The sequence below is a fragment of the Giraffa tippelskirchi genome, chromosome 6 (genome assembly GCF_054371585.1).
Source record: "Giraffa tippelskirchi isolate mGirTip1 chromosome 6, T2T-mGirTip1v1.2.pri, whole genome shotgun sequence".
In the NCBI taxonomy this organism is placed as follows: Eukaryota; Metazoa; Chordata; class Mammalia; order Artiodactyla; family Giraffidae; genus Giraffa; species Giraffa tippelskirchi.
The window spans coordinates 98,762,334-98,778,293 of NC_137280.1; the positions used below are offsets into that span (position 1 = coordinate 98,762,334).

The following is a 15,960-nucleotide window of genomic DNA, read 5'->3' on the forward strand; positions in this document are numbered from 1 at the left end:
AGTCAGCTGAAAATATAGTAAGGACTTACATGTGAGACCAGAAACTATAAAACTCCTAGGAGAAACAGGGGAAAAGCTTCATGACAATTGGTCTAGGCAGTTATTTCTTGGATGTGACACCAAAACACAAGCAACAGAAGCAAAATTAGACAAGTAGGCCTAGATAAAACTGAAAAGCTTCTGCACAGCACAAAATGAAAAAACAACCTATAAAAAGGGAGAATATTTAGAAAGCACATATCTGATAAGGGATTAATATCCAAAATATATCAGAAACTCCCACAATTCAATAGGAAAAAATCCAAATAACTTGATTTTTAAAAATGACAAAGAACTTGAAAAAACATATTCCCCCCAAAGAAGATAGTCACATGGCCAACAGGTATATGAAAAGATCACTAACCATCAGGGAAATGCAAATCAAGATCACAGTGAGATATCACCTCACAACTATTAGGATGGTTATTATTTTTTTAAAAAAGGTGAATGTTGGCAATGATGTGGAGAAATTGGATTTCTTTTTGTACACTGTTGATAGGAATGTAAAATAGTGAAGCTGCAATGGAACAGTATGGCAGTTACTCAAAAAATTTAAAATAGAAGTAACATATGTGATCCAGGAATCCCACTTCTGGGTATTTATTCAAAATAATAACTGTCAGGATCTAGAAGAGATATTTGAACTCCCATGTGCATTGCAGCCTTTTCACAATAGCCCAGTGACCATTGATGGATGAATAGATAAAGAAAATATGACATATGTTGCATACAATGGAATTTTATTCAGCCTTTAAAAAGGATATCCTGCTATATGCAACACTATAGAAGAACTTTGAGGACATTATGGCAAGTGAAATAAGCCAGTCACAAGAAGAAAAATACTGTATGATTCCACTTGTATGAGATATCTAAAGTAGTTAGATTTATAGCAGTTAAGAGTAGAATGTTGGTTGCAGGGCCCAGGGAGAAGGGGATGTGGGGAGTTGCTAATCAACAGGTAGAGTTTTAGTTATGCAAGATGAATAATAGGTTCTAGAGATGTGTTGCACAACATTGTGCCTATAGTTTAACAATACTCTATTGTACTCACAAGTTTGAGGGTAGGTCTCATGTTAAGTGTTCCCACCACAATAAGATTAAAAATAAGAGAAGAAACCAAACAGAAATAGGAATATGAGGAAGATACTAGGGGGAAAAGTCTTCCTTGAGATAAAAATATGTATATTGCATCTATTGAATAGGAACAGGATGCTGTTTAAAAAAAAAGGGAGTGAGAATATTCAGAGAATAAATTAAATGCAATAGCAGAATGGAAAACTAGGTAGAAGGATTAGAAGATAATTTGAGATTTCCCAGGAAAAAAAAAAGTCAGGAGGGAAAAAAAAGGAGAAAAAAGGTTAGTTAGAGGAGTAGTATATGAAATCTAGTATCAAATAATAGGAGTCTCAGAAAAAGATAATGAAATAAACAGGAGGAAGAAAATTACCAAAGATATAACTCAAGAACAGTTTCTAGATCTAAGAAGTGTGATTTCTGGGTTGAAAGGGCCATACAGTGTCTAGCACAATAGATGAAAAACACCAAGACAGAACAATATGAAATTTCAGAACATCAGAGAATGGAATAAACAGAATGGATTTATACAGTTTGGTGAGGGTTAGGATTAAATAGATGAAGAATACAGAGAAATCTAAACAAACAAGACTCTATTGGCGCCAAGAAAAACAAGAGGTGGTCATGATATATATACCGAAAGAGTTAAAGATAGCATTTTTATGACAATTTATCATCATAACATTTGCACTGAATACTGGCCTAACTAAATATGCCATATAATAATATGAGGATAATGGGGAAAGTGGGGAAAAGGAAATAAGAGTATTTGGGCCTTGCAATAGCCCAAAGATTATTTAGCCCAAAGATTATTTAATATCCTGATGTCCTCAAGGCTTTTCTTTATGCTTCACCTAAACTTTCTTCAATTACCATAGCTTGGTATGGGCTAGGAACCTAAGTTAGGGAGAAAAAGGTAACCTGCCACTTGTGTGCTGTTCAAAATTTTGTGCCATTTCTCCCTGCTTTTTTTTAGATTGGGAGTGTCCCATGTTGGAAGCAAACATGCCATGTAAGAATTCTACTCTTTTGGACACAAGTAAAGCAGTAGCAATAGAGAAGGTACCTGAGTTTTCAAATCTCTCTGCAATTTTAGGTAAGTTTCACATTCTTTTTCCTCATATCACAAGGGGAAAAACCCTTGTCAGTACTGAAAAACCAAAGTATTTTTTCTCTTGAATGATTTTTTGGCTAAATTAATCAATTAGGATTACTTTTGGCTACACATAATATCTGACTAATAGTAACTTAAGCACATATGGGTTTCCTTTTTAAAAACATTTATTTTGAATTTTATTAATATACTTGCAGAAAAGTTGCAAAAATAATAAAAAGGGTTCCCATATACCTCCCATCCAGCTTTCTGAAATATTATCTTCCATAACCATAATCAGTTCAGTTCAGTCGCTCAGTCATGTCCGACTCTTTGTGACCCCATGGACTGCAGCATGCCAGGCTTCCTTGTCCATCACCAACTCCCGGAGTTTGCTCAAACTCAGGTCCATTGAGTTGGTGATGCCCTCCAAACATCTGATCCTCTGTCATCCCCTTCTCTCCTGCTTTCAATCTTTCCCAGCATCAGGGTCTTTTCCAGTGAGTCAGTTCTTTGCATTAGGTGGCCACAGTATTGGAGTTTCAGCTTCAGCATCAGTTCTTCCAGTGAATATTCAGGACTGATTTCCTTTAGGATTTACTGGTTTGATCTCCTTGCAGTCCAAGGGACTCTCAAGAGTCTTCTCCAACACCACAGTTCAAGCATCAATTCTTCGGCATAATAGAATGGTCATAATTAGGAAGTTAACATTGGCATTAGACTGTTAGCTACAGACCTTGTTCACATTTCATCAGTTTTTCCACTAATGTCTTGTCTTCTGATTCAGGATCCTATCTTGGATCCTACATTGCATTAGATTGTTATTTTTCCCTTAATCTACTGTGACAGATCTTCAGTCTTTGTCTTTTGTAAGCTTGATACTTTTGAAGATTGCTGATCAGTTATTTTGTAGACTGTTCCTCAGTTTGAATTTGTCTAGTGTTTTCTCATGATTATAAAGAGATTATGCAATTTTTGATAAAAATACCACAGAAATGATGTTGTATTAAGGAATTCTTAATGTCAGTGCATTTATGTTATTATTGGTCATATTAATGTTTACTTGATTAGGGTGATATCTGGTTTTCTCCACTGTAAAGTTACTAGTTTCCCTCTGTAGTTAATAAATACCTAAAAAAAGATAGTTTGTGACTCCATAAGCCCTGTTTCTCTTCAAACTTTCATCCGCTGCTACTACCATTCATCAGAGGAACTTGACTGCAACAGTTCTTACTATGGTGTTCATGTAATGGTGATTTTCAATCAATACTTTGCTGTTACCTGTTATATTTATTAATTGAAATTTCTTTTTGTAAAATAACTATTTTCTGCCATTTATTTATTCAGTTATTTATATCGGTATGAACTCATGGATATTTATTTTGTGGGTTAAAATCCGCTTCTTTCTTGCTTTGTCTCTCTCTCTCTTCCTCCCTCCCTTCCTTCCTTTATCCTATTATACACACAGGGAAGTTTCAGATTTGTTAACCTAGATTCCTGTGAGAAATAACATTTACTAAGTAGATTACTATAGCATTTATGTACAGTTCTATTTGTCTTTAGCATTACAGTGTCCTATCAACATACTCTTTTCCAAAATTAGGTAGGTTAGTTCTTTTCCTCCACTTTTACTGAAATTATTATTCAGTTGTTATGTAGTTATTAATACATTCCTTTGGTAGTGTTGAATTCAGTTTTTGATTCCCCCTTCCTGTTTGGTTTTGTTTATTTATTCAGGGAGAGGGGGCTGTGTGAAGGTATGTGAAACATTACTATGGTTCTAAGAATTATAGCTATACAAAAAATATTCTCAGAAGTGTATTGCTTTATCTTTCTTCTGTTGCTACCATGATGCTTTTGCCCTCTTCTTTCTACCCCATTTCTACCCATCCCTTTTTGATAAGCAGTCTCTTTAATTTATGCTTTATCTTTTTTGTGTTTCTTTTACACAAATGAACAAAGCCCTGTGTATTTTCTTTCTTTTTTAAATTGAGGTATACTCAATTTACAATATTGTATTAGTTTCAGGTATACAACAAGATGATTAAGTTATGTAATATGTATTTTTCAGATTATTTTCCATTATATATTATTATAAGATATTGAATATAATTCTCTATGCTATAGAGTAAATCCTTGTTACTTATCTATTTTAGGTATAATAGTTTGTTTCTGTTAATCCTATACTCTGAATTTGTCCCTCTCCCTCTTCCCTTTCCCCTTTTATAGCCATAAATTTGTTTTCTATGTCTGTGAGTCTGTTTCTGTTTTGTAAATAGATTCATTTGTATTATTTTTTAGATACCACATACAAGAGAAACCATATATTTGTCTTTCTCTGTCTGACTTACTTCACTAAATATAATATTCTCTAGGTCCATCCATGTTGCTGCACATGGACATATTTCATTCTTTTTACGGCTGAGTAATATTCCATTATATATTTGTGTGTGTGTGTGTGTATGTATATACACACACATACATATTATATCTTAAGTTAGTCATCTGTTGATAAGCACTTGGGTTGTTTCCATGTCTTGACCATTGTAAATAGTGCTGCTGTGAATGTTAGGATGCATGTACCTTTTTAAATTAGAGTTTTCATCTTTTCTGGGTATATATCCAGGAATGGGATTGCAAGATTATATGTAGCTCAATTTTAAGTTTTTTGAGGAATCTACATACTGTTTTCCATAGTGGCTACATTTTCATTGTGGCAATTTACGTTCCCACCAACAGTGTAGGAGGGTTCCTTTTCTCCACACTCTCGCCAACATTTTTTTTGGTATACTTTTTAATGATAGCCATTTTAACAGGTGTGAGGTAATACCTCATTGTGGTTCTGATTTGCATTTCTCCAATAATTAGCGATGTTGAGTGTTTTTTTGTGTGTTTATTGGCCATCTGTGTGTCTTCTTTAGAGAAATGTTTATTTAGGTCTTCTACTCATTTTTTGATTGAGTTGTTTGCTTTTTCATATTGAGTTGTTTGACCTGTTTGTCTCAATTGGATATTAACCTGTTGTCAGTTGCATCATTTACTTATATCCTCTTTCATTCTGTTGGTTATCTTTTCACTTGGTTGATGGTTTCCTTTGCTGTGCAAAAGCTTTTAAGCTTAATTGGGTCCCATTTGTTTATTTTTGCTTTGATTTCTTTTGCCTTGGGAGACTGAGGATAGAAGATATTGCTACGGTTTATGTCCAAAATATTTTGCCTGTGTTCTCTTCTAGGAGTTTTGTCATGTCATGTTTTCAGTCCTTTTCTTCCTTTTCTGCATTGGGTCTTCATTGTTGTGCATGGTATTTCTCTAGTTGAGCTTCTCATTGTGATGGCTTCTCATTGCAGAGCACAGGCTCTAGGGTGCAAGAGCTTCAATTGTTTCAGCTCACAGGCTCTAGAGCTCAGGCTTCATAGTTGTGGCACACAGGTTTAGTTCCTCCTCAGCATGTGGAATCCTAGTTCTCAGACCAGGGATCAAACCCATGCCCTGCATTAGCAGGTAGATTCTCAACCACTGGACTACCAAGGAAATCTCTGTCATGTCTTTATATTTATTAAAGCATCTTGAGTTTATTTTTGTATATGATGTGAGGGCATGTTCCAATTTCATTGATTTACATGTAGCTATCCAGCAACCCACTCCAGTATTCTTGCCTATAGAATCCTCATGGACAGAGGAGCCTGATGGGGAGCCCCATGGGGTTGCAGAGTCAGACATCACTGAGTGACTAAGCACAACACAACGCAGCCAGCTTTGCTAGCACCTCTTGCTGAAGAGACTGTCTTTTCTCCATTGTATATTCTTGCCTCCTTTACTGTAAATTAATTGACTGTGTCTGTTTTTGTGCTAATACCATGCTGTTTGGATTACTGTATCTTTGTAGTATTGTCTAAAATCTGGAAGGGTTATGCCTCCTGCTTTGTTCTTTTTTCTCAGAATTTCTTTGGCAATCTGGGTCTTCTGTGGTTCCATATGAATTTTTGGATTATTTGTTCTTGTTCTGTTGAATATGCCATGGATATATTGATACAGATTGCATCAAATATGCAGATTTCTTTGGGGGATATTGTGATTTTAAAAATATTAATTTTTATAATCTGAAAGCTTAGGATATCTTTCCATTTCTTTGAATCATCTTCTGTTTCCTTAATCAGTGTTTTATGGTTTTCAGCATGTAGGTCTTTTACCTCCTCAGGTAAGTTTATTCTTAGATTTTTTTTTATGATTTTTAAACAGGATTTTTTTTTTTTTTTTTTTTTTACTTTTTCTTTCAGATATTTCATTATTAGTGTAAAGAAATGCAACAGATTTGTATATATTAATCTCATATCCTGCAACCTTCCTGAATTCATATTTTAGTTCTAACAATCTTTGTCTGGAGACTTAAGAATTCTCTATATAGAGTAGCATGTCATCTTCAAATAATGACAATTTTACCTCTTCCTTTCCATTTGGATCCATTTTTGAGGAATTTTTTACATTGAAGTATAGTTGATTTACATTGTTGTGCCAGTCTCTGCTGTGTAACCAAATGACTCAGTTATATATGTAGATATGTTCCTTTTTTATATTCTTTTCTATTATGGTTTATCCCAGGAGATTGGATATGGTTCCCTGTGCTATACAGTAGGACATTGTTGTTTATCCATTCCAAATGTAAAAGTTTGAATCTACCAACCCCAAATTCCCAGTCCATAACTCTCTCTCCCCACTTCCCCTTGGAAACCAAGTCTGTTCTCCCTATCTGTGAGTCAGTTTCTGTTTTGTAGATAGGTTTGTTTGTGCCATATTTTAGATTCCACATGTAAGTGATACCATATAGTATTTGTCTTTTTCTTTCTGACTTACTTCACTTACTACAATAATCACTAGGTCTGTCCCTGTTGCTGCAAGTGGCTTTATTTTTATAGCTGAGTAGTATTTCATTTACTATATCTTCTTTATCCATTCATCTGTCAGTAGACATTTAGGTTGTTTTCAGAGTCGGACATGACTGAAGCGACTTAGCAGCAGCAGCAGCATGTTTTGGTTGTTGTGAATAGTGTTGCTATGAACATAGGAGTGCATGTGTCTTTTTGAATTATATTAATAGTTTTGTCCAAGTGTATTCCCAGAAGTATGATTGCTAGAGCATATGGTAATTCTGTTCTTAGTTTTCTGAGGAATCTCCAAACTGTTTTCCATGGAGGCTTCATCAACTTACATTCCCACCAACAGTGTAGGAGGGTTCTCTTTTCCATTTGGATACATTTTATTTCTTTCTCTTGTCTGACTGATGTGACTAGGACTTCCAATGATACGTTGAATAGAAGTGCCAAGAGTGGGCATCCTTGTCTTATTCTTGAATTTAATAGGAAGCTTTACAGCTTTTCACAGTTGAATATCATGTTTGTTGTGGGCTTGTCAAAATGACTTTTATTATATTGAGATATGTTCCTTCTATACCCACTCTGGTGAGAGTTTTTATCATGACTGGATGTTGAATTTTATCAAATGCTCTTTCTATGTCTATTGAGATGATCATGTGATTTTGTCTTTTCTTTTGTTAATGTGATGTATGTCATTGATTGATTTGCATGTGTTGAACCATCCTTATGACCCTGGATTGAATACAACTTAAATCATAGTGTGTGGTCCTTTTTTGTATTGTTGTATTTGGTTTGCTTATATTTTGTTGAGGATTTCTACATCTATATTCATTGAGTTAGACAAGGCTGTGGTCCATGTGATCAGATTGGCTAGTTGTCCGCGACTGTAGTTTCAGCCTGTCTTCCCCCTGATCCCCTCTCTCAGTGCCCACCATCTTACCTGGATTTCTCTTACCTTGGATGTGGGGTCTCTCTTCACGGCTGCTCCAACAAAGCGCAACTGCTGCCCCTTACCTTGGACTCGTGGTAGCTCCTCTCAGCTGCCGCCCCTGACGTTGGGTGCGGAGTAGCTCCTCTTGACCTCTGCCCCTGACATTGGGCGTGGGGTAGCTGCTCTTGGCTGCCGCCTCTGACCTCCGGCCTAGGGTAGCTCCTCTCGGCCACGCTCAGTGCGCCGCCGTAATGCTGAAGAAGCTGAAGTTGAACGGTTCTATGAAGACCTACAAGACCTTCTAGAACTAACACCCCCAAAAGATGTCCTTTTCATTATAGGGGACTGGAATGCAAAAGTAGGAAGTCAGGAAACACCTGGAATAACAGGCAAATTTGGCCTTGGAGTACAGAATGAAGCAGGGCAAAGGCTAATAGAGTTTTGCCAAGAGAACGCACTGGTCATAGCAAACACCCTCTTCCAACAACACAAGAGAAGACTCTACACATGGACATCATCAGATGGTCAACACTGAAATCAGACTGATTATATTCTTTGCAGCCAAAGATGGAGAAGCTCTATACAGTCAGCAAAAACAAGATTGGGAGCTGACTGTGGCTCAGATCATGAACTCCTTATTGCCAAATTCAGACTGAAATTGAAGAAAGTGGAGAAAACCACTAGACCATTCAAGTATGACCCAAATCAAATCCCTTGTGACTATACAGTAGATTTAAAGGACAAGATCTGATAGACAGAATACCTGATGAACTATGGATGGAGGTTCATGACATTGTACAGGAGACAGGAATCAAGACCATCCCTAAGAAAAATAAAGGCAAAAAAGCAAAATGGCTGTCTGAGGAGGCCTTACAAATAGCCGTGAAGAGATGGGAAGCAAAAGGCAAAGGAGAAAAGGAAAGATATACCCATTTGAATGCAGAGTTCCAAAGAATAGCAAGGAGAGATAAGAAAGCCTTCCTTAGCGATCAATGCAAAGAAATAGAGGAAAACAATAGAATAGGAAAGACGAGATCTTTTCAAGAAAATTAGAGATACCAAGGGAACATTTCATGCAAAGATGGGCTCAATAAAGGACAGAAATGATAGGGACCTAACAGAAGCAGAAGATATTAAGAAGAGGTGGCAAGAATACACAGAAGAATTGTACAAAAAAGTTCTTTCTTCACGACGCAGACAATCACGATGGTGTGATCACTCACCTAGAGCCAGACACCCTGGAATGTGAAGTCAAGTGGGCCTTAGGAAGCATCACTACGAACAAAGATAGTGGAGGTGATGGAGTTCCAGTTGAGCTATTTCAAATCCTAAAAGATGATGCTGTGAAAGTGCTGCACTCCATATGCCAGCAAATATGGAAAACTCAGCAGTGCCCACAGGACTGGAAAAGGTCAGTTTTCATTCCAATCCCTAAGAAAGGCAATGCCAAAGAATGTTTAAACTACCACACAATTTTACTCATCTCACACGCTAGTAAAGTAATGCTTGAAATTCTCCAAGCCAGGCTTCAGCAATACGTGAACTGTGAACTCCCAGATGTTCAAGCTAGTTTTAGAAAAGGCAGAGAAACCAGAGATCAAATTGCCAACATCCGATGGATCATTGAAAAAGCAAGCGAGTACCAGAAAAGCATCTATTTCTGCTTCATTGACTATGCCAGAGCCTTTGACTGTGTGGATCACAATAAACTGTGGAAAATTCTGAAAGAGATGGGAATACCAGACCACCTGACCTGCCTCTTGAGAAATCTGTATGCAGGTCAGGAAGCAACAGTTAGAACTGGACATGGAACAACAGACTGGTTCCAAATAGGAAAAGGAGTACGTCAAGGCTGTATATTGTCACCCTGCTTATTTAACTTATATGCAGAGTACATCATGAGAAACACAGGGCTGGAAGAAGCACAAGCTGGAATCGAGATTGCTGGGAGAAATATCAATAACCTCAGATACGCAGATGACACCACCCTTTTGGCAGAAAGTGAAGAAGAACTAAAGAACCTCTTGATGAAAGGGAAAGAGGAGAGTGAAAAAGTTGGCTTAAAGCTCAACATTCAGAAAACTAAGATCATAGCATCCGGTCCCATAACTTCATGGCAGATAGATGGGTAATCAGTGGAAACAATGGCTGACTTTTTCTGGGCTCCAAAACCACTGCTGATGGTGACTGCAGCCATGAAATTAAAAGACGCTTACTCCTTGGAAAGAAAGTTATGACCAACCTAGATAGCATATTAAAAAGCAGAGACATTACTTTGCCAACAAAGGTCCGTCTAGTCAAGGCTATGGCTTTTCCAGTAGTCGTGAATGGATGTGAGAGTTGGACTATAAAGAAAGCTGAGTGCCGAAGAATTGATGCTTCTGTACTGTGGTGTTGGAGAAGACTCTTGAGAGTCCCTTGGACTGCAAGGAGATCCAACCAGTCCATCCTAAAGGAGATCAGTCCTGGGTGTTCATTGGAAGGACTGATGTTGAAGCTGAAACTCCAATACTTTGGCCACATCATGCGAAGAGCTGACTCATTGGAAAAGACCCCGATGCTGGGAAAGATTGAGGGCAGAAAGAGAAGTGGATGACCGAGGATGAGATGGCTGGATGGCATCACTGACTCGATGGACATGGGTTTGGGTGGACTCAGGGAGTTAGTGATGGACAGGGAGGCCTGGTGTGCTGCGGTTCATGGGATCGCAAAGAGTCGGACACGACTGAGCGACTGAGCTGAACTGAACATCTGTATTCATCAACAATATTGACCTGTTATTTTCTTTTTATTTTTGTAGAACCTTTTCTGGTTTTTTTTTGAATCAGGGTGATGGTGGTTTCATAGAGTGAATTTGGAAGTACTCCTATCTCTTCAAGTTTTTGAAATAGTTTGAGAAGGATAGGTATTAGTTCTTTTTATGTTTGGTGGAATTCTTCAGGGAAGCCAATCAGTTCTGAATTTTTGTTTGCAAGGAGTTTTTAAATTACAGATTCTATTTCATTTCTAGTGATCAGTCTGTTCAAACTGTTTCTCCTTATCTCATTTTGGCAGCCTGTATGTTTCTAGAAACTTGTCCATTTCTTCCAGGTTCCCCAATATGTTGGCTTACATATCTTCGTAGTATACTCTTTTTTTGTGTGTGTGTTTCTGTGGTATCAGTTGTTACTTCTCCTCTTTCATGTCTTATTTTGTTTATTTTGATCCTCTCTTTTGTTCTTCATGAGGCTAGCTAGAGGTTTGTCGATTTTATCTTTTCAAAAAATCAGCTTTTGGTTATATAGATCTTTTCAATTATTTTTTATCTCTATTTTATTTATTTACTTCTCTGATTCTTGTAATTCCTTTCTTCTCCTGACTGCAGGTTATCTTTGTTCTTCTTTTTCTAATTATTTTAAGTAATACGTTAAGTTCTTTAAGATTTTTTTTGTTTCTTGAGGATGGTCTATATTGCTGTGAACTTCCTTCTTAGAATTTCTTTTGCTATATCCCCTAAATTTTATATTGTTTTGTTTTCATTTTTGTTTGTTTCTAGGTATTTTCTGATTTCTTGTTTGATTTCAACATTGTTTTTTTTGGTAACATGTTGTTCAGTCTCTGTGAGTTTTTTTTTTTTCTTTTTCTGTTTTTCATTCTAGTTTCATACCATTATGTTCGGAAAAGATGCTTGAAATAATTTCTGTCCTCTTAAATTTGTTGGGGCTTATTTTGTGACCTATTATGTTGTCTATTCTGGAAAATATTTTCATGCACACTTGAGAAGAATGTGTGTATATGTATATATACATATATATTGGTGTCATGTCCTGTAGATATTAAGTCCAGTTGGTTTGTTGTGTCACTTAGAACTATTGTTTTTTATTAATATTCTGTCTGAGTGATCTCTCCATTGATGTCAGTGGGGTGTTAAAAGTCTCCTACTATTATTGTACTATTACCCATTTATCCTTTTATGTTAGTTAGTATTTGTTTTATATATTTATTGTTGTTGTTGTCAGTCATTCACTAAGTTGTGTCCAACTCTTTTGTAACCTCATGGACTGAAGCATGCCAGGCTCTGCTGTCCTTCACTAGTTCCCGGAGTTTGTTCACATTCATGTCCATTGAGTCACTGAAGCTACCGAACCATATCATACTGTGCCACCCCCTTCTCCTTTGTCTTCAATCTTTCCTGGCATCAGGGTCTTTTCCAATGAGTCAGCTCTTCTCATCAAGTGGCCAAAGTACTGGAGCCTCAGCAGCAGTACTTCCAATGAATATTCAGGATTGATTTCCTTTAGAATTGACTGGTTTGATCTCCTTGCAGTCCAAGGGACTCTCAAGAGTCTTCTCCAAAACCACAATTCAAAAACATCAATTCTTTGATGGTCAGCTTTCTTTATGGTTCAACTTGAAACTCAGTGTTAAAAAAACTAAGATAATGGCATCCCTTTTATTGGGTACATTTATATAAATGAGTATAATATCATCCTCTTGTATTGATTCCTTTATCATTATGTAATGCCCTTCTTTGTAACTTGTGTTTTAAAGTCTATTTTGTCTGAGTATTGCTACCTTTATTTGTTTGTCATTTGTGTTTGCATGAAATATCTTTTTCCATCCCCTCACTTTCAATCTGTGTGTGTCTTTTGCCCTGAAGTGAGACTCTCTTAGGCAGCATATTGTAGCTTCTTGTTTTTTATCCAGTCTGCCACTCTATGTTTTTTGATAGGAACATTCAGTCCATTGACATTTAAAGTAAGTACTGATAGGTATGTACTTACTGCCATTTTCATTTTTGTCTTGCAGTTGTTATTGTAGTTTCTCTTTGTTTATTTCTTCTTCCTTTTGTTTTTTCTTTTGTGATTTGATGATTTTCTTTTGCAGTATGCTTGAGTTCTTTTCTTTTTGGTTTTTATGTATCTTTTGTATGTTTTTGATTTGTGATTACCCTGGATTACAAGTATATTGACCCATAATTATATCTACTTGCTTTAAACTGACAGTCATGCAAGTTCAAACACATTCTAAAATGATCTACATTTTATACTATCTTCCCCCACATTTTGTGATTTTGGTGTCCTATTTTACAACTTCATGCTTATCCTTTTGCTGTTAATTGTAGTTATAATTGTTTTTACAAAATTTTTAATTGTTTTTTTTTACTCTGTACTGTCATTAACCGTTTTATATATTTGCTTTTCCTGTTGTGTTTTTTCCCATTCCTATAGATTCTTGCTTCTTTTCTATTTAGAAGAGACCTTTCAATATTTCTTTTATGGTAGGTGTAGTATTGTTGAATTTGTTTAGTTGTTGCTTGTCTGAGAAATTCTTTATCTCTCTTTCTATTCTAGATGATAATCTTGCTGATAGAGTATCCTAGGTTGCAGTATCCTAGGTTTTTTCCTTTCAGGACTTGGAATATATTATGCCACTCCATTACAGCCTGTAAAATTTCTGCAGATAAATCAGCTAGTAGCTTTATGGGGGGAGGTGTCCCCTTGTAATAGGCTCTGTTTTTTTCTCATTGCCTTACAATCCTCTCTTTAACTTTTGCCATTTTAATTATGATATACCTTGGTGTGCTCTGTTTGGGTTAATCTTATTTAGTACCCTTTGTGCTTGCTATACTTGTTTCCTTCTTTAGGTGTGGAAAGTTTTCAGCCATAATTTCTTCAAATACATTTCCATCCATTTCTCATTTTCTCCTTCTAGAACCCCTGTTGTGTAGGTTGGAATGTTTTATATTATCCCATATATTTCATATGTTGCTTTCAGTTTTTTCATTTGTCTTTCTGTCTGCTATTCTGATTGAATGATTTCTATTATTCTATCTTCTAGATCACTTGTTTGTTCTTCTGTGTCATTTACTTTGCTATTCATTGCTTCTAGATTGGTTTTTATCTTGGTAATTGAATTTTCTAGTTTTGATTGGTTCATTTTTATAATTTCTAGTTCCTGTTACAGTGGTCTGCATTTCAATCAATAATGTTTCTTAATTATGTTAACTTTTTTATTACTACCTTTTTGAATTCAGGGTTTAGAGGACTGGTGATCTCTGTTTCATTGTTTTTGCTTACAGAGGATTTCTTTGTTCTTTTAATTGGAAGTAGTCTCTGACTTCATTTTACTTAACTTTCTCTGTCTTTATTAATTTAAGAGACAGTTCTCTACCATGATCTTGAAGGGGTGTTTTAACATGGGAGCATCCTGGTTCAGGATGTGTGTGTCCAGTGTTTTTGGTATAAGGGCTGATTTTGGTATCAACACCAGCCATGTCTTTCCTCAGGTTGTGCTGACCATTATTCCCTAGATAGGGGGTGTGGTTCATTCTAGACTATCTAGAGCCTATGCAGAATGTGAGGCAGGGCTTCCTCTCTGCTCAGTTCCTGTCACCATCTTATCAGAGGCAAGGTCTGCTCCCTAGTTGTTGGATTAGAAGCTCTGAGGGTCAGGTTTGATTAGGCTCTGTTGCCTTTGAGTGTGTCCTCTATCCCACAGCAGGTGAGGCCCATTTGGTCACAGAGCACCTATGTGCTGCCTGTGTAGGCATCTGTGGTTCTGCTCAGAAATAGCTCAAGGTCTCATCCATTTCTCTGTTGTGTTCATCCTAGATATAGCACAAGGCTGTGATGAGACACAGACTGAGCGTGGGGATCAGGTCATTGTGGATACATGAAGTGAGGTGGCTGTGCTGCCCCTTGAGATCTGAGCTGCCTCTCTGGCAGATCTCTCCCCGAACCTGTCTGCTCCAGATCTACCATTAAGGTGTGATACGGAGTTGGTGGAGCCAGGGCACTCTCACTGGGAGACGAACCACCACCTATTCCTGAGTGTGCTGACAATGGCCTCCACAGCTCCACTCAGATCACATTCCAGACACTCTCAGGTGTCTCTGCATAGCTAGATGAAGTCCTTTTCCAGGGCTTTTGTGTTCAAGGTTCAGCACTTAACCACTACACACACTTTTTTTTTTTTAATTTTTAAAAAATATTTATTTTTTAATTGAAGGATAATTGCTTTACAGAATTTTGTTGTTTTCTGTCAAACCTCAGCATGAATCAGCCATAGGCGTACATATATCCCCTCCCTTTTAAACCTCCCTCCTGTCTCCCTACCCATGCCACCCCTCTAGGTTGATACAGAGCCCCCTGTTTGAGTTTCCTGAGACATACAGTAAATTCTGTTTTACATATGGGAATGTAAGTTTCCATGTTCCTCTGTCCATACATCTCAGCCTCTCCTCCCCTCTCCCCATGTCCGTGAGTCTATTCTCTATATCTGTTTGTCCACTGCTGCTCTGTAAGTAAATTCCTCAGTGCCATTTTTCTAGATTCTGTATATATGGGTTAGAATACGATATTTATCTTTCTCTTTCTGACTTACTTAACTCTGTATAATTGGCTCTAGGTTCATCCACCTCATTAGAACTGACTCAAATGCGTTCCTCTTTTGGCTGAGTAAAATTCTATTGTGTGTATGTACCACAACTTCTTTATCCGTTCATCTGTTGATGGACATCGAGGTTGCTTCCATGTTCTAGCTATTGTAAATAGTGCTGCAATGAACAATGGGATTACATGTGTCTTTTTCAATTTTGGTTTCCTCAGGGTATATGCCCAGGAGTGGCATTGCTGGGTCATATGGTAGTTTTATTCCTGGTTTTTTAAGAAATCTCCATACCATCTTCCATAGTGGCTGTATCAATTTACGTTCCCACCAACAGTGCAAGAGCGTTCCCTTTTCTCCACACCCTCTCCAGCATTTATTGTTTGTAAACTTTTTGATGATGGCCATTCTGACTGGTGTGAGGTGATATCTCTTTGTAGTTTTGATTTGCATTTCTCTAATAATGAACGGTATTAAGCATCTTTTCATGTGTTTGTTAGCCATCTGTATGTCTTCTTTGGAGAAATGTCTGTTTAGATCTTTTTCCCCCTTTTTGATTGGGTTGTTTGTTTTTCTGGCATTCA

At 37.0% G+C, this 15,960-nt stretch overlaps 1 protein-coding gene across 3 annotated transcripts in view; it reads left to right on the forward strand.

The window, feature by feature from the left end:
• The window catches only part of MEIKIN (meiotic kinetochore factor), a 124,428-nt gene that overhangs the window by 16,310 nt on the left and 92,158 nt on the right, over positions 1 to 15,960 (forward strand). For all 3 annotated transcript variants that reach the window (XM_081500214.1, XM_081500215.1, XM_081500216.1), the window contains exon 6: positions 2,090 to 2,209. In XM_081500214.1, coding sequence (XP_081356340.1) covers positions 2,090 to 2,209 — 120 coding nt within the window. The remainder of the gene's footprint in view (positions 1 to 2,089; positions 2,210 to 15,960) is intronic.